An 18,035-nucleotide genomic window follows, 5' to 3' on the forward strand; every position below is an offset into this window, starting at 1 on the left:
CTCTCACTCCCAAAGGTCAGAGGGGAGATTATTGAGGGAATCTTGGGCTTAGCCTAGTCCCTGAGCCATGTTAGGCCTCTGTCAGAGAGGAACAGCCACACACAAATGCCTGACATGTCACAAAGGGTGTTCAAAAATTTTCTCAAAAGAAATTTCCCAAGATTAAATTTTCACTAAACCAATTATAACTTAAACTAAAATCTACTGAAGAGGAACAAATTTCTTCAGTATTAATGCTTTCTCTGTCTTGAAGTATAGCTGAAGTAATTTTGTTTGGTGTCTATAGTAATGCAGGCCACTGTGAACCAGAAACCTGTGCTTTGAGTCCTTGCTCTGGGACCATAAGAGCTGATTGATTTGCCCAAGTCTTAACTTCTTTGAGCTTCAGCTTCCCCATCTGTAAAAATGAGGAATAATGCCCACTTTAAGGAGTTGCAGTGAAGAAAAAGCTAGGTAGTACATTTTAAAATTACCTGAATAATTTGGAAAGCGTTGTACAGATGGCAAAGATTTTAAAACGTATTAGTGCTGTAAGTGATTGGGAACCTTTTTGTTTTTGGATTTCTTTCTGATATAGGTCAAGTTTTTCTGAGAGGAGTAAAATTTTTACCTTGACTCATTATACACTGAAGCATTTGGCATTGTAAATACATTTTAAAGAAATATGACATTAGAAGAGAAATTTGAATTGCATTTTTCATATGGTAAAGGGTGGTGTGGTGAGTTAAGTTTTCTAAGGCAAACATCACATTGTCACTGTTTATCCCTCGTCCAGCTAACAAGGTGCTGTGCACAGAGAAAACACTAAGCAGAGACTTGCTGCTCATTACAGAGAACTGAACTGTTCTCCAAATTTAACTGCAATACGCAGAGTTGGGGTATAAATGTCTCTTAGAATCTCATGGTGCTTCTGTGTTTCTTCGGCACCTGCTCAAATTAAAATACTGGAATTCCAGATTGGATATCAAAAAGTCTCCAGGGCAGGATAGAGACAGGCATTTGTGCTTTCAGACTTGTGCCTTAAGTCCACATTGTCACCTACCTGCCACAAAGGCCTGTGACTTCTGAATTTTTTCCAGAACTCACATTTCCAAAAGCTGAGCCTTGGAGAACTTAATGGTAAGGAGATCTTGGCAGGCAGTTCCTGAGGAGGCACTAGTCGTTCTCCTTTCTGCATTCATACATCCATAAAAGTTGTTAAAACCTCAAGCCTGCTGAGTCCTGAGGGTTCAAGGAGTTGCTGAAAGAAAACTGCCCCTGTTAGCTAACTTGTTTTAACCTCAGCTTCTGAAAGTTGGGGGCCAACCTAAATTCTTCCTGCTACACTTCTGTTGCTGGGCACCTATCTTTCTTTGTTTCTTGTCTGAGACAGTAAACAGAGGGTAATGGTTGCACAAGCACCAGCTCTTTTGTGATAGCCTGGGAGCTTCATGCAAGGAGTTCTGAACAGGTTGCAAAAGAGAAGCTGTTGCTGAATGCCAAAAAAAACCCCAAAACCAAAAACAAACAAAAAAGCAACAAAAAAACTTCTCTCCAGTTCTAGCTTGTTAGCTTTTTCCAAGCCTTTGGGAGCTTGCCTTACCGATCAATGAGTCAGAAACCTTGACAGTTTCTGCAGTAAAAAACTGTCGGGGAGGAATGAAGCTTGCACACTGGATGATACCAGAGGAAGATTTGACCTGTGCTTAGTACACTTCAGCTTTATTTGAATGTGTTTTTCACAGTCATTAGAAATCAGGCAAGTTTTTAAAGTCAAACATTAAAATGACTTTGCATTTTTAAAGTGAAGGTTACAACACTTAGCATGAGAAGAAAGCTAACAGACAAACCCAAAAACAGTTGAAATGTGGTGGAAAGAGAACTGAAGCAAAAACATTCTCTTCCTAGAGACTGTTTAAGACCTTCAGATGCACTAAACATTGAAAGATGATAATTTGCCCATCTATGTAAGTCAAAATAAAATGAGACCTTTTTGAAATATTACAAAACTCCATGTATGTTGAAATTAAAATAGTGTGTTTCTAGATTTTATGATTGCAGAATTTGGCATTAATCCATGGAAGCTGCCCTATCCCCCTCTCTGCTTTATTCATGTCCTAACAATTTGTCTGCCTGTTGGAGAATCTAGCAGAGCTATCTGTTGCCCTCTGCCTTTTAACTCTGAGCAAGACATTTTCATTGTCTTGTCCTTGGCTTCCTCAGCGGTACAATGAAAGATAGTTTATACGTTAAATTTCAGGATGCTTTCAGGAACATGATTTTATAAATAGCTCTGTGAGGTTGGGGAGAAGGAGCAAGGTCAGAGAGTTTAAGTGTTTTTGCCCAGGGTCCGAAGACAAACAGAAGTACAATTCAGATCTTCATATTCTGAGTGTAGTTCCTTCAGCTGTATTGCGTGGGTTTTGAGTTTTTAATAAACTCTAAGGGCATTGTGTTGGGTGATGGACAAAAATATGCAAATAAATGGAGTACTTTATTGCTTCATTATTATTTATTTGAGTAAATATTCATTTGAATGTTGCTATTATGCCTACAAAAGGTGTAATTGTTTTATTTTTTAGAATATTAGCACTTTGGAAGGAAAGGCTTTAAATAACTGATAAACACAACAAATATTGAATAATGTGAAGTATTTTAATGAGTTCCCATTGACTTTAGTTTGCAAATTATGGTAATGGAGTAAAGGAAGGGATTTCTTGTTAGGGAAATTGACAGGAGTAAAGGGTGTGTGTGTGTGTGTGTGAGAGAGAGAGAGAGAGAGAGAAACATACATTTACAGCCTTTCAGATGTTATTTAATGCTATACACAGTTGTTTAAATGTTAAGAAAATAAAACCTGTAATGAAATACTTTATCATGTCAGATAAAATATATAATTAGGAGGGCTGTTTGAGATAAATTTCAGCCTATCTTTAAGATGTGGTAGATCAAGAGTAATTTAACATGATTTAGCACTGCTATTGCACAGTTAAGTATTATCTGTGGTTGAATAGATAATGAAATGCAGTGCATATAAGGTATGTTTTAGTTTTTCTTCTTTCTTTTTTTCTAAATGAGAGTTTCATGAAAACCTCTCTGAGGTATTAAAAGTCCTTTTCTGATCTGAATAAATATTTTCTCTTCAGGCAGGTCATATATTATAGTTTGTTTAACAAAATAAATGCTTGTGGCAGAAGCACATGAAATGCAGATAATGGTAAAATAACACCAAACATAGCCCCTCGGGGCAGGTGTGGAGTATTATTTTAGCAGTAAACCCTTTCTTATTAAAGTGTCTGTCATGGGTGTTTTGGAAGCAGCTGACCTTCTTTCTTACAAAGTGGCTATAAAACCACATCCTGACTTCTTTTCCTTTATCATGGACTTAGCTACTCCAGAACTGAGGTACTAACCTTTTTGTCTTTGGCTTTGTGAATGTCCTAACACAATATAGTCTAAAGTAAATGAAAAACTGAATTGGAACTCAGATTTTCTTGTTTTTTAAATGGAATTTTCTGGCCTGTATTCTTGAGACCCACTCATTTAGAAAATTTGTTGACTAAAAATAGTTTTGGCATATAATCATGGGGATTTCTAAGTGGAAAAATAATACATTAAACAATAATACACGTATAAAGTACTAAAGCTGGGATAAATTAACTTGACGAAAGGGCCGTGATGTTTTCTTAAGATAGCCTTTTTCAGTTTACGGTTCCTTATCAAATCCTTCTGCTTCTTATCTATCTACTCCCCTCAATTATATCTCACACACGTTAGCTACAAGAGCCATCATTTTCCTGAAGCAGCTCTTCCATCATGGTGCTAACCTGATCATTAAAGGAAAAAGCAGGCAGGGAGGGGGCTCCTGAAGTGCCCAAGTTTAAAGTTCATGGTCTTCATTTTGACATTTAGGGCTTGTGCTTTGTTCACCCTGTGTATGAGCTTCCTCCAGTTGAACTAAGCTGGGTCACTGATTCTTTCTCAGACAGTTCTTGCACTTTCTCACATCTGTGTTTTTACTTCCTCTGCTCCCTCTGGATTTCAGGCCAAAAAGATTCCAGTTAATCATTAGAATTGTTTCTGTATTCTGTGATCCACCTCAGATGAGAGCATAATAACATGGTGGGTAAGAGCCTAGGCATTGGAATTAAATACACTTAAGTTGGAATTATAGCTCTACCACATATGAATGAGAACATAAGCCAAATACCTTAATTAACCAAGCTTGTCCAACCTGCCTTATTTTGTTGTTGTTGTTATGTTTTGTTTTGTTTTGTTTTAGGCTTTTAGCAGCTTGAAGACATGGTTTTTGGTTTCTGTCTCTAGTGATAAGCAGAAGAGACGGTTGAGGAAGGGGCTTTACTGGCCCAACCAGAAACAGAAACTAAAAACCCATGACTGTATTCTCTCCCTTGGGCACCCTCAAACCTCAGTTTTACCATCCGTAAAATGGAGATAATGATACCCACCGAGTTTATTGTGAGAATAAAATAAAATAATGTATTTAAGGCATACATGATCACAATATCTGGCAATTGGTAGGCACTCAGTAAGATACTATTTATTGCCTTCTATTCCATAGAGTTCCTCCATTTTCTTGCTCCTACACAGCAATTAGTCCCTGCTCTGTGTCCTCATAGCCCTTTGTTTCCTCGCTTTATAGTATTTGCCATGTTATGTTAGTATTTTCCCTCCCTTAAGTTCCTTGAAGTTGATCTCTGCTAGGTATTTCATAAATGTTGGCTGAATTAAATTGAGTTGCAGAACCAGTGTACTTAACAACAGTGGGGTTTAAGTGATTTCAGCGTTAAAAAGTAGAAATTTTAGATAATTGATGGCTCCAAGGGTCATACCAAGAACCCAAGCACCATATTTTTATATATAAAAACTGGAAAGCAAGCTGAAAATCAGCAGAATAGAAGGCCAGATACTTATATTATAAGTCCTACCCAAATGACTGGGGAGGAATGAAGAGGTCAAATAGCTGTCTTAGGTCATTCAGCTACTTTGCAATTCGACATGTGGAATCATGTTAATGGTATTTGGGCTTCAGCACCATTGGTCTGATCCTTTGTAAAGTTACAAATATTTATTATAATAGTGATTCCTGTGTGTTTCAGATTCTCCTTAAGTCGTATTAATAATTTAATTCTCTGACTTACCCTGGAATCATTGAAATTCTAGTATAAGAGAGTCAAGGATTCAAGTAAAGCAGCAGCTGGCCCTGGGACCTGGGACCAAGAGGGAGGTTTAGTAAGTTGTCAGTGTCCGTCCAGCTGTCTCTCTGCACCTTGCCTTCTTCTCTTTTCTATACAAGTGTGTTTTCTCTCAGAATCCCCTTATTTGGTGAAGAATTTGAAGCTGCAAGTCCTGTAACATAATCAGAATTCTCCAGATTCTAGCCTTGATCAAAAACTAGAAAAACCATGAAAGTTTTTTTATAAGCTCTAATTATGTTCAAATTATCATTCTCTCTACTTCTGCCTCATAAATATACGTCTTACCTTAAAAGCATTTTTTGTTTTGTTTTGTTTTCTCCATGAAAACAGTAGCAGGAAGGGCGGGATGTTTGGTACTCTACTCAGTTATATCTCATACACAGGAGCTACAAAGCATTTATACTCTTCCTAAAACATCTCTTTAATCAAGGCCCTTCTTTGATTCCCCCTCCCCCCCAACAAAAGCTAAAAGGGAGAAAAACTTTTGCATTTTCTCCTCAGTTTAAATAGATTACAGTTGGTGAGAAAATTGAGGGTGAAAATTGAATTGGTAAGTAATGTAGTTGACCAGTATTCAAATATTTACATTTTGCCATGTCTTCTCATTTAAAGTGAGATCATGAAGAAGGGAGACTAATGACTTAAAGGGGGAGGCTGGGTGTGGTGGCTCACCCTGTAATCCCAGCACTTTGAGAGGCCGAGGCAGGTGAATTGCTTGAGCCCAGGAGTTTGAGATCAGCCTGGGCAACATGGCAAAACCCTGTGTCTACTAAAAATACGAAAATTAGCCAGGTGTGGTGACATGCACCTGTGGTCCCAGCTACTCAGGAGGTGGAGGTGGGAGGACCCCTTGAGCCTGGGAGGTCAAGGCTGCAGCCATCCATGATTGCACCACTGCATTCCAGCCTGGGTGAAAGACTGAGACCCTGTCTCAATGAAAAGGGAGAATAACATCATTCTATTTGGTAGGTCTTTAAAAGTAAGAGCAATGCATTTTTAATTTTAAAAAAATTAAAATTTAATGAAATTATGCCTTATGACCTGACAGGTTCCACTTTTATCAGGATCCATTTTATACCTTCTACAAAAGAGGCTGATCTATTGCCTAGGGTTTTTTTTTTTTCTTTCTTTTTAATTTTAATCATCTATAGTGGGATTCCAGAAAATACTGTCACTAAAGAAGTGATTCTGCCCATGAGTTAGGAGGGCACACCCCTCTTGCAAATAATGCCATTCATTCATGTCTAGCTTGTCATTCTTTCCCTGGTAGAATGTGGAAACACTATCTGGAGGAGAAAAGATAGCTGCCTCAATTATGGAAGACGCCAGTTGAAACAGCCCCAGGCCAGCATATGTGAAACCTGTTCAGAGTTTCTCTCTTCTATGGGTGAAGAGCTGACTCAGATAAGAATTGGCCACAATTAAATTAGGCTTACGTGAGGGAATGTCAGGCTGGAGGGACTGCCCTGCGTGTTTACCATTGATTAGACCTGTGGAAATTCTTATCCAGAAGGAACTGGTGTCACCAGGATCTTGATGAGCTCTGCATATATTGCAAAGGAGAAATGCTTACTACATTAAATGTCTGATGATGTCTCCGCAATGTCTGATGATGCTGCAGCAGGAACATTAGACATGAAACCATCTCTGTCCTCTGCTCACTTTGAGTATCTTTGGGAATTACCTGTAGTCCGTTTGTCCCTATCTTGTGTGTTAGATCTATCTTCTGTTGGTCTACAAGAGAAACCTAAACACTTGTTTCTATTAAAAAAAAAAAAAAAAAAAAAAACGGAAAAATAATCCCCACCTATCTTTCCCTCCTGACTTAGACACCGAATGTATTCAAAATTCCCAATGATTTCAAATTGAAGGTTTCACTCTTTGACTTGTTATTTGGGTTAAGTGGCTTTCTTGACAGGCAAGAGTTTTGCAGTCAATTAGATGATGGACAGAAGGTGATGTATTGTAATTATTGTGCATGTCTTTGGGTTTAAGTGAGGTAATTGTATGAAATTATGTAGTCAATAACTACTCCCTCCCACTTTCATTCCAAAAATATTGTGGCTCTCCCGTAAAGCTCAGGTGTTCTGCACCTTATATAAAAAACCTTAAAAGTACCATCCCTAAAGAAGGCTTATTTAGAAACATATATATATATCTTTTATTTTGAATTGTGTAAAAAAAAGAAGAAACATGTAAAATTGACCATCTTAGCCATTTTTAAGTGTACAGTTCAGTAATGTTAAGTATATGCACATTTTTTTTGCAGTTGTAGGTTAGTGGTTTTGAGGTGGCCCTAGTATAGGATCAAGAGGACACTGTGTGACACATCAATTATGAACATGTTATAAAAGAAAATTGAAAATGAAATTAAAATGGAATCAGTGGAGAAGGAAGAAGGAGATATATTAGGACAATCATTCCAAAATCAGTCCCCAAATCAAACAGACACAACAAAGTCCAAAGTTTCAAAAACATCAGATTGGTATGCATTGACTCCTATGGATTTTTTTTCAGACTTTCAGCCCCTTTAATTAGGTCAGAATGGCAGGCAAGGGGTGGGGAAGGTGGTGCTTCTTGAGCTCCACTCAGCAACTGGTCAGTTCTCATCCTCTGGCAGCTGGATCGTGCTGGAGTCGAAGCAGTTGGATTCCGTGATGGGAAGGTCTTTGGCCTCTCGGTATTTCAGAAGCATCTCTGCTCTGCAGTGGGCCCACTCTCGCATCCTGTAATCAGGCACATAGGCCACAAAGATGCTGCCAAGGACCAGGACAATGGAGACGCCAAAGAAGAAGACAACTCACATGTTCCAGATGTCCAAAATGGGGTCCTTGTCATAACAATGGGAGTCTGGGTTCTTCTCATGAAAGTTTTTGTCCTCAGGATCTGGGTCCTCCTGCCAATGTACGGTCAGTTCCGGGGGCTGCTTTCCCACCACAGCAGACAGGGCGACCACAGTCCTGGAGAAGCTGGATTCCCAGCGGATGTGGGTGGCCAAGAGCCTTTGTGTCGCCACTGCCTCCAAAAGACCGGGAGCGCTCAAACTTAACAGCCCACCTGCCAAGACAGATAGTCCTACGGGGTCTCCAACTCCTATAGACTCTATGTGGATTTTATAATACAGATTGTAAAGATTTGATGCCTTTACATGAACCGCAAGGGACCAAATTATACAAATAATTTATCTGCTTCATGTTTACTTAGTGGAGAGATCAATATTATGATGGCCTAGAACAGAACTGAATTTTTTGGCCATTTTTAATAAAACCAAATAACCAGAAGGTATTTGATTAACAAAATCAAATAATCTGAAACTGTCAGATAACTTTTCTTGATGGTCTGGTAGTGAAACGTTGAATCCAAGTAAACTAGAGTAGGAGAAGTAGAGTCCTAGGCTATATGACTTTCATCTAAGATTCTGTGAGAGGATGGCAAATAAGCATGTTCTTTGGTCTTCCATTAAAACCCTTTTAAAATATAATAGTATTATAACCACTTACTTTTGGTCCAGGGCTTGGGCCCTCGTTTTATCGTTGCCATCCGCCAGCCTGTGTGACATATACTCAGCCCTCAGAAGCATTGTTTTACTTCCCTGGTGAGGCTGCTGCTGTAAACATCCACTAAAGTTCCTGCCTCTTAACATCCCTGACTCTAGAAACACAAACCTTTAAGTTAGCTTAGATAACATAGCAATGATGTGTAAGATCTTGCAACCTGGTAAGAACTTATTCTGTGTTAGCTATTTGCTACACTGTTTCTCAATTCAACAAATATTTCTTTAATGCCTGGTACTTGATCTTGCAGAAATATGTGTGAGGCAAAGGGTAGTTGATGCCCGAATTTCTAGTTCAGGACATTTAGTCTAAGTAATTTTTTTGCCAGTTTTATCATTTGTTCTTTCTCCCAAAACGTAAAAGTAATGGAAGGATGGTATTTTTAAGCCACATAAGGCTGAGAGCTAACATTTTTCTTTTTGATCTGGAAACAGTTTTTTTTTTGTTTGTTTGTTTTTTTTTTTTGAGATGGAGTTTCCCTCTCATTGCCCAGGCTGGAGTGCAATGGTGAGATCTCAGCTCACTGCAACCTCTGCCTCCTGGGTTCAAGCCATCCTCCTGCCTCAGCCTCCCGAGTAACTGAGATTACAGCTGCCTGCCATCACGCCCGGCTATTTTTGTATTTTTAGTAGAGGCAGGGTTTCACCATGTTGGCCAGGATGGTCTCGAACTCCTGACCTCTGGTGATCCATCTGCCTCGGCCTCCCAAAGTGCTGGATTACAGGCGTAAGCCACTGCACTTGACGGAAAGTCGTTCTTGAAAACAATAGTGTAGTCTATTGGATTATTCAAGTTCAAACCTCGAAGTACTTGTTGTACAAACTTTTCTGTTGCTAAATTCCTTATTAATATCATTTACTCTTATAACATTTGTTGCCAAATCATGGGCACTGAAAAGCACGTTTCTGGGCTTACATTTGTAATGGCTGAATGACATTTGTTCATAATGGTCAAATCACTAGAGCCTTTTCTTTTGATTTTTTTTTAAAAACGAGGAAATAGGAAAGGCATGTTAAACACAACGATAGAAATCTATTCTAAAAGAAAATTCAGATCTGAACTCCTTGGGTGGAATAGTTTGGTAAAGGTTAAACAAACTTTCCCTGACTCTTGTGGGACATTAAAATAAATTTCATCTAAATTCTTGTCAGCTTCCCTGTACAGCTGCCCTAAACATCTGCTGTGCATGCTCAAAATTGCTGCTTTCCCCCTTTCACAGTTTACATATGCTGTGTAACCTATTTATTTGTAATACATAATTAGTGGCAACGTGTATACTTGGTTTTTAACTACATATACTCAGGGGTGGACTAGAAGAAAACTATCTACTTACCTACATGGAATGAGGCTTCTTAGTTTAAGGCTTGTCAAAGCAATGATCCTATTTCCTTTGCAGAAGCTGTTGATATTAAGGAGAGGCATTTAAAATCTGTTTAGGTTATTGTAGCTTGGGGTAGAATTATGGGGATTGTGCTTGGTTGCACAATGTGGGGCAGGATTTGACAGCCACTGCCTCGTAAACCATGCTGCAGAGTAAAATGATTTCCTCAAAGCCATGGAAAAGTGAGGCCACTTGAAGGCCTGGGAGGCTGCGGTCTTGGTAGTCATGCAGAGAAAATTATGCCAGCCTCTGGAGAGGTGGCCCTGTGTTGACTTGAGAAGATTAATCTTCTGGGGTCTTAATTTTGTTGGCAGAATAAATGCTTCTGTAAAGAGTGAGATACAAGTCAGGTTGGCCAAAAACTAGAGAACATTAGTTCTTGGAAACAAACGGGGATTCTAGCTGTCAAGGTGACTGATGGCCTTGCTACATGTGAATAGTTCCTGGAGAAATCTTGGTTCTACCACCAAGAGGTGATGGATCCTTAATTCTCTGTTGTGGGTAGGGACCTCAGAACCCAGTCAGGTTTACATTGTAGGGATGGAAGTCATCCCAGCTCCAGTAGAAGGGAACCCAATTTCTAACGTCAGCCATGCAGAGCTGACCTTGCCTGGAGCATGATTCCCGGAACCTCTCAATGGCAGCAGAAGAGCTCTATGCAGCGCCTCAGCTTGTAAAAATTCCTTTTGAGAATTGTTTTTTTCTATTAATGTATCATTGGCTGTATCCTTCCCAATATAGTTGAATTAGTTCCGCTAATCTAGGGTTTCTCACTTCAACAATATTGACATATTAGGCATGTAAGTTCTATGTTTTGGGGGCTGTCCTAGTAGAACATTTAGTAGCATCTCTGGCCTATACCCACTAGATGCCAGCAGCATCATTCTCATTGTGATAACAAAAAGTGTCTGTAGAGATTGCCAAATGTCCAATGGGGGTCAAAATTGCCCCTTACTCTATGGGAAAACACTGATCTAATCCTGTGTTTTCTTGGAGTTTCATAAGACATTTGTAGTTCATTAAACAACAAATATTTATTGAGCACCTAGTGTGTGCCCAGTAGGATGTATGTTTTGTGTGGGGTAACTGATGTCCAAAGAGAAAGTACCTTTCTTCATTCAGTTTATAGTCAAGTTGGAGTAACAGATTTTAGTCAAATAGTCTTACTAAAATATATTTAGAATAATAGTAAGTATTGCAAATGAAATGTTCTGTGTGCTCTGAGGACACATAACAGGGGCCATACCTAATCGTGGAGATGACATAAATCTGCCCTGAGGAATATGGAAGCTGCAGTGACTCTGTGCATGTTTTTATAATGGGAAATCAGGGAAGAGGAAGCCAGTTGAACTTGGGAAATGTGCAGACTCCTGAGGTGGGACGCGCTCTGCTAGGATCAAAAACAGGCCAGTGTCGCTGGAAAGCAGAGAGTGGTTTGAGATAAGCTAAACAAGAAGCCAGGGGCCAGGCGCGGTGGCCCATGCCTGTCATTCCAGCACTTTGGGAGGCCAAGACGGGCGATCATGAGGTCAGGAGATCGAGACCATCCTGGCTAACACAGTGAAACCCCGTCTCTACTAAAAATACAAAAAATTAGCCAGGCGTGGTGGCGGACGCCTGTAGTCCCAGCTACCTGGGAGGCTGAGGCATGAGAATGGCGTTAACCTGGGAGGTGGAGCTTGCAGTGAGCAGAGATGGTGCCACTGCACTCCAGCCTGGGCAACAGAGTGAGACTCCGTCTCAAAAAAAAAAAAAAAAAAAAAAAAGCCAGGCTCAAATTTGGCAGAACCTTTTCAGCCACAGCCTTGTCAGTTTTGGTCTTTATTATCCTGAAAGCATGGGAAAGGCATTGAAGTGTTTCTGCAGGGCTAGGATTTGTGTAGGTTTCAGCTAAGCTGGTTGGTTGTAGCAGGAGTGCTATGGAGGGGATGAGAGTGAAGATGTCAGACTGGTAAGTGGCTTAAGGCTGTAGGGCTGCTGTCATCTTTTGCACAGTCAACTGATACCTGGCCCTTTAGTTGTTCTCTCATTCACCTCATTGGCTGTGAAGTGTAATCTGCTGTGTCTCCACGGCCTTAACTGTATTTGAACTCACTGAGTTCATATGCATTCATTTTCTGTTTGAACCATCTGCATTGGATTGCTTTCTCACTCTGGCTTTCAGTTTTCAAAAATTATACCAGGATCCCAAAGAGGGGATTGGAGGAGCAAAACAAGGTGATTGTCCTTGTAACCTCATTTCAAGGATACAACATGTCCTAGGAAGTCACTTCATTGGCCATACCTTACCCACCCCGAGTTCTAATTCTTCCAAAGATCCACGTTGACCTGTTGTTAGGAAGACTCTGTGGGTAGTCCCATGTGGTGATTGAAGGGGTGACCTTGGTCTCATTAGCACTGAGTACTAACTAATCCAGGCAGTGTGGGCTTATATGCACCAGTCAATAATAAATAACTTTAATGGGGACTATGGGAGAGCTGAAGGAGCCAGATTTGCATTTTGCCTTGTTAGCTAAGACGCAGTTTTCAAAATTTGGGATGTGCAGCAGGATTTGCGGAGATCCGGAAGACTAGTTTCTCTTAGGATGAGCTCCATCAACTGGCTTTGTCTTAGTCTCTGTGGCAGCACATCTAGGGGGCAGCATTCTATTCAGGCCAACTCTGAAGGGCTGGGCGATCTCACACCTGGTCTGTTTGTGGTTGACTTGGGATAGTAACCCTGTCCTGGACCTAGAATATTAGGCTGAGGTTGCTTATGCTGAAATAACTAGCTGGAGGTTCTTGGACACTTTCTTTAAGGCGTGTCTACAAAAATGTCTACAAATGTTCCGTCCCTGTAAGAAAATATGTTTTCTTAAGTGAGCATATAAGAAGAAGATCCCACTGACTCAGGATTCTGCAGCCTCAGGCTCTTTAGTGGAAATGGAGGGTAGTTGAGAGCTGTCCATGTTGACCTGTTCTTAGGAAGAAAGACTCTTTGGGTAGTCCTATGTGGTGATTGAAGGGGTGACCTTGATCTCATTAGCACTGAGTACTAATCCAGGCAATGTGGGCTTATATGCACCAGTCAATAATAAATAACCTTAATGGGGAATATAGGAGAGCTGAAGGAACAAGATTTGCATTTTGCCTTGTTTGCTAAGACACAGTTTTCAGTGATGGTAATATCAGGAGACCAGACTGACAAGATTTCTAGATTGTCAGCAAACTTTTAGATTGTATTCCTTGACCCACATGCAAGCTCTTTTAAATCCTTGGAATGCTTATTGCTGCCTATTTCCAAATAATCTTCTTTTTCTCCTCCCATGTTATAATTTCTACCTCTCTGCAGTATGTTCATCCTTCTATTAATATATGTTAAGCTGTTTGGTTTCTTCTTTTCCTTTTTGAGTTCACTCAGATTGCTGCCTGAAATACTATTTTAGAGCCTCAGCCATTTCGTGATACATTGTTTCTTTATTTCTTGCATAATTATTTTCTCCCTTCTCCTCTCCTGGTACTCATCTGCTCATATCCCAACCTTCATGAAGCCAGATATAGCTAATATTATCACATTTTAGAGAGCTGAGTGTGTATCACTCTTCTCATTCAATTCATTTTAGCAAGTTTTCATTGTCTACCTACCATGGTTGAACTCTGTGTTGCTGCCTTACATTCTTGGGGGACGTTTAGCCAAATAGACAAGCACTTACAAAACCACCTGCTTGAGCCTGTGTCTGCTTTGTCTAGGGCAAGAACTGGTCCCATGTGTAAGCGTGGTAAGATTTGGAACTGAATTATTATTCTCTCGTAAGTCCTCTACAAACTTCAGGATGTCTTATCATTTATCGCATCTTTTTTTGGAGTTTCCATTCTTTGGAAAATGATCACGTGATGCCCCTTCACCTCAATGATGTATGGCAGCTCTGCGTATGCCCAAACCTCCCCTCCCCACCATGCACTGGCTCTCCCCTTGCCCTGTGTTACCATCTCTTTCTCAACAGGAAACGGGTGCAACAAGGGAAGGTCCGCTATCTTCTGCTTTCCTGTCTTCCGATTTTACTTTGTAGATTCTCTTTTCCTTGAAAGAGACTCGCTTTTAAAGGGGAATGGCAATTGGGATGGCTAAAAAGATGTTAACTTTTGGAAATATAACAGATGGCAGGAACTTGGCAGAGCAGTAAAAATCCATTGTGTCAGACTGTAGTAATCAGAGGCTCTCCAAGCACTTTTTTTTTCTGAACTGCGTTTTGCCCCACGACTATTGGAATTAACACTATTTATTTGTTCTATTTGAAATGATTTGGCCCCTGTTCTCTTCCAAGCTGTTTTTCCAGAGTAAATGCTATTACTAGAAAAGGTTTTCTTTTTTTTTCTTTCTTTTTTAAAAATCGTAAGCATGAGAGAATACTAATATATTTACCCTTTGGTTTCTGTCAGCGAGGCCTACAAGAGAAAAAATGAAATCATGCATTTTTCTGGCACATTTTTTCAGACAGCCAAGCATAGGAGCAAATTATATCCTCTCCTTACTTTTTTTTTCTCTTATACCATGATGAATTTCTTTCTCCAGAGAGAGAAGTGATTTTTAAAAGGCTTGAACAACATGCTAATCTTTCCTTCTGATAGCCCCTGGTTGAATTACTCCTGAATTTGAAGCATTTACTGATGGAATGATACTTGACATTAACCAGTGTTGTATGGAAATACTTCTAGCACCTGGGGAGAAAATAAAGGAGGGTATTCATAACACTGCCGCTGTGTGGCTGAATCTTCCATTTTTCTCAGAACCAACTTGAATTATTCTTGCTGCATGCTGACTGACTTCTTTCCTCAGAGACCACTCTTAGACAGGAAGATTTGCATCACTGGAAAAAGTTAGAATTTAGAGTATTATTATAAATAATGAAAAAGGTTGGATTTTTGTCATGGTCTACTTGGCTATTTGGCAGAACCAGCTGAAGGCTTTGGTTTGGGATTTTTTTTCCCTTGTGCAGAGTGACAAAGGTGACATTATATCCCTGTAAATAAAATACTCTTCTTGTTATAAAGCCGTACTTAGACTTAGAGCTCAGGGTAGACAAGCAGAGTTTTCTACAGAGAGGTGAAATATGACCTTGGCTTTTGGTTTTGTATCTCAGGATATTTTTGACTTGGCTAACTACTTTTGGCCATTGACTAAATAAAACTAGATAAGAAAAATTATGAAAATATATGGATGATTATTCAACCTTGAGAAGATTCTTCTCTTCGTGTTAGACCTTGTAGCTCACAGAACTGTGCAAATTCTCTATTTGCTTTTTTTCTAGTGGGAAAAAAAGTTTAGCACAGCAAATTATGGAGCAGTTGTCTCATTCTTCAGTCGAAATGTGGGGATGTGTTTGTATGACAAGTACTGGAACAGTTTCTTCAGGGATAACACTCAGCTTAGTTAACATGAGAATTTGTACCCTATGATATGGTATAGGAGGAAGGAGAATAATGAAAGAGTCTTCAGAATCTTGGGATTGATTATACCTCACTTCCAAAGCTTTCCAGGCAGCTAGAGCCACAGTGTCTAGCTTAGACTCTATGTTGCCCCAACTCTATTTCACAAAACACTCTTTCTTTAAGACTTTGCAGTATAGGTGTGGGGTATAGGGGGAAAGAAAGGAATTCATGATCAAATAGATTTTTGAAATTGTACATATTATATCCCTTGGGATCCCAAATTACGTAGCATGATTGTGCATGTAACAAGTATTTACTGAATTTTGACTGTGCACCATGAAACTTTATTTCTAATGGTAAAAGTAGACAATAGGTGCTGTAGTCCTCACTTACCCATGGTTTCACTTCCCGATGTCTCGCTTATCCACTGCTAACCACGATCCCAACATATCAAATGGAAAATTCCAAAAATAAACCATTCATAAGTTTTCAATTTCGTGCCATTTTGAGTTACCTGATGAACTCTCAGTTCATCCCTCACTGTTCCTCCAATGTCCTGCTGGGATGAGAATCCTCCCTTTGTCCAGCGTGTCCATGCTGTGCATGTTTTCCACCCCTTAGTCACTTAGTAGCCGTTTTGTTATCAGATCACCAATCCTGGTATTGCAGTGTTTGTGTTCAACTCACCCTTACTGTATTTAATAATGGCCCCAAAGCTCAAGAGTAGTGATTCTGGCAATTTTGATATGCTGGAAAGAAACTGTACACTGCTTCCTTTAAGTGAAAAGGTGAAAGTTCCTGACTTTATAAGAAAAGAAAAAAGTGCTGAGATTGCTTAGACCTAGAGTAAGAGTGAATCTTCTATCCATGAAGTTGTGAAGAAGGAAAAAGAAATCTGTGCTGGTTTTGCTGTCACACCTGAAACTGCAAGAGTTACAGCCACAGTGTGTGATAAGTGCTTAGTTTAGATGGAAAAGGCATTAAGTTTGTGGGTGGAAAACATAAACGGTAACACATCCCGACTGATGGCAATCGGGTTTGGTTTCAGGCATTCAATGGGTGTCTTGAAACGTACCCCCCTCAGATAAGGCTGGGGGAGGGCACTATATCTACTGTGCTTTCATATGGAGATTAAAAAGCGGAGTAAATTTTTACAGGTGACTCAGGATGGGAGATGAGGGAGGTTTATTTTGGAGCATATTAAAGGCTCCAGGAAGTTCTACCTTAAGAAATCTCTTTATCTTTGTTCAACTAGTGTTTCCTAAAGAGTATTTTAGTTGTCTTCTTATACAGAATTAGTGTGTCATGGAACACAGTTTGGGAAATAGTGGGCTAGCTATTTCCACTGGGTCTCTGTGTTTTATGATTATAATTCCTAATTGGACTGATGTTCATTTCATCTTCTCCCCGGATCCTGCTGTAGAGTTAATGGTGTATGCTGACTAGCCCAGTCTCCCTCACCAAAAATTGATTCAATTTTTACCATTTCAAGGCTGTTTGTTAGATACTATAAGGAGAAATAAGGCCCATAACTTTTCTTCAAGGAGCTTATGGTCCGATGTATGCTTCAAAGATACACATAAGTAGCTAATCTAAGGAAGACAGTACTATCAGAAAGGTAGGTAGAAATAAAATACAGACAATATTTAGAGCAGTGGTTCTCAAAGTAGGGTCCCAGGACCAACATCTCTTCAGAACTTGTTAGAATTGTACATTCTCAGGCCCCACCCTGGATCAACAGAGTCAGAAACTCTGCAGTGGTACCCCCAAATCTGAAATTTAAAAAGCCTTGTGATGGTTCTGATGCTCTCTAGAGTTTAAGATCACAGCTTTAGAAGAAGTGGTGCTCACATTTGAATGGGGAATCTCCAAAATAGCTTCATAGAATTGGTGAGTGGCATTTTATGTAAACCTTCTGAGTACAACTTGTAGGTGCAGATGGGTAGAGACCTGCATTCCTAAAGGAGGCAGGAGCTGTCAGAGTCAAATTCACAGTGGAGATCTCAGGTCTAGTTTTAGCTTTTTTATAGGCAAGCTGTGTGACCTTGTTCAAATCACATAACCTGTCTCAATCTGTTTCCTCAATGGTTAAACTAAGGTGTTAGGGTAGACAAGCTTATGATCCCTTTGGCTATAAAACTCAGTGGCTTTTGAGTTTTGGCCAAATGGCTTTGGCTCAGTATTTCATTATATAATGTGAATAATGCCATAACCTAAATTATTGTGATTCAAATACTTAGTATATTATCTTATACATTCTCTAGCTACAATGGTTTGTATTTAAAAAAAATAACCTGCATCAAACCCTTTTTCTTCTTTTCAGGCAGCCATTAGCACCAGCCAGGGAGTAAAACTTTATTCCCAAGTATGTCATACGAGCAGCCTATAACTGATTTCAGGAGCAAGGACCCAGAACATAAAGTAGTGCCATGAGAATGGTAATTTGAGTGGTATCAGAATAGGCTGCTCTAGAAGATAGGGCTAAGCAGTATC

The 18,035-nt window shown here is 39.7% G+C and overlaps 2 protein-coding genes across 5 annotated transcripts in view; one reads left to right on the top strand and one right to left on the bottom strand.

The window, feature by feature from the left end:
- FAT3 (FAT atypical cadherin 3) overlaps positions 1-18,035 on the top strand; it is a 679,936-nt gene that overhangs the window by 113,754 nt on the left and 548,147 nt on the right. The gene's annotated exons all lie outside the window — the stretch shown is intronic.
- Positions 7,798-8,738, bottom strand: LOC116476180 (NADH dehydrogenase [ubiquinone] 1 beta subcomplex subunit 11, mitochondrial). The gene is given in 2 exon segments (XM_032165889.3): positions 7,798-8,300; positions 8,699-8,738. Coding segments are annotated over 2 exon segments (543 nt in total).

Source organism: Hylobates moloch, unplaced genomic scaffold (assembly GCF_009828535.3).
Source record: "Hylobates moloch isolate HMO894 unplaced genomic scaffold, HMol_V3 SCAFFOLD_11, whole genome shotgun sequence".
NCBI classification, from domain to species: domain Eukaryota; kingdom Metazoa; phylum Chordata; class Mammalia; order Primates; family Hylobatidae; genus Hylobates; species Hylobates moloch.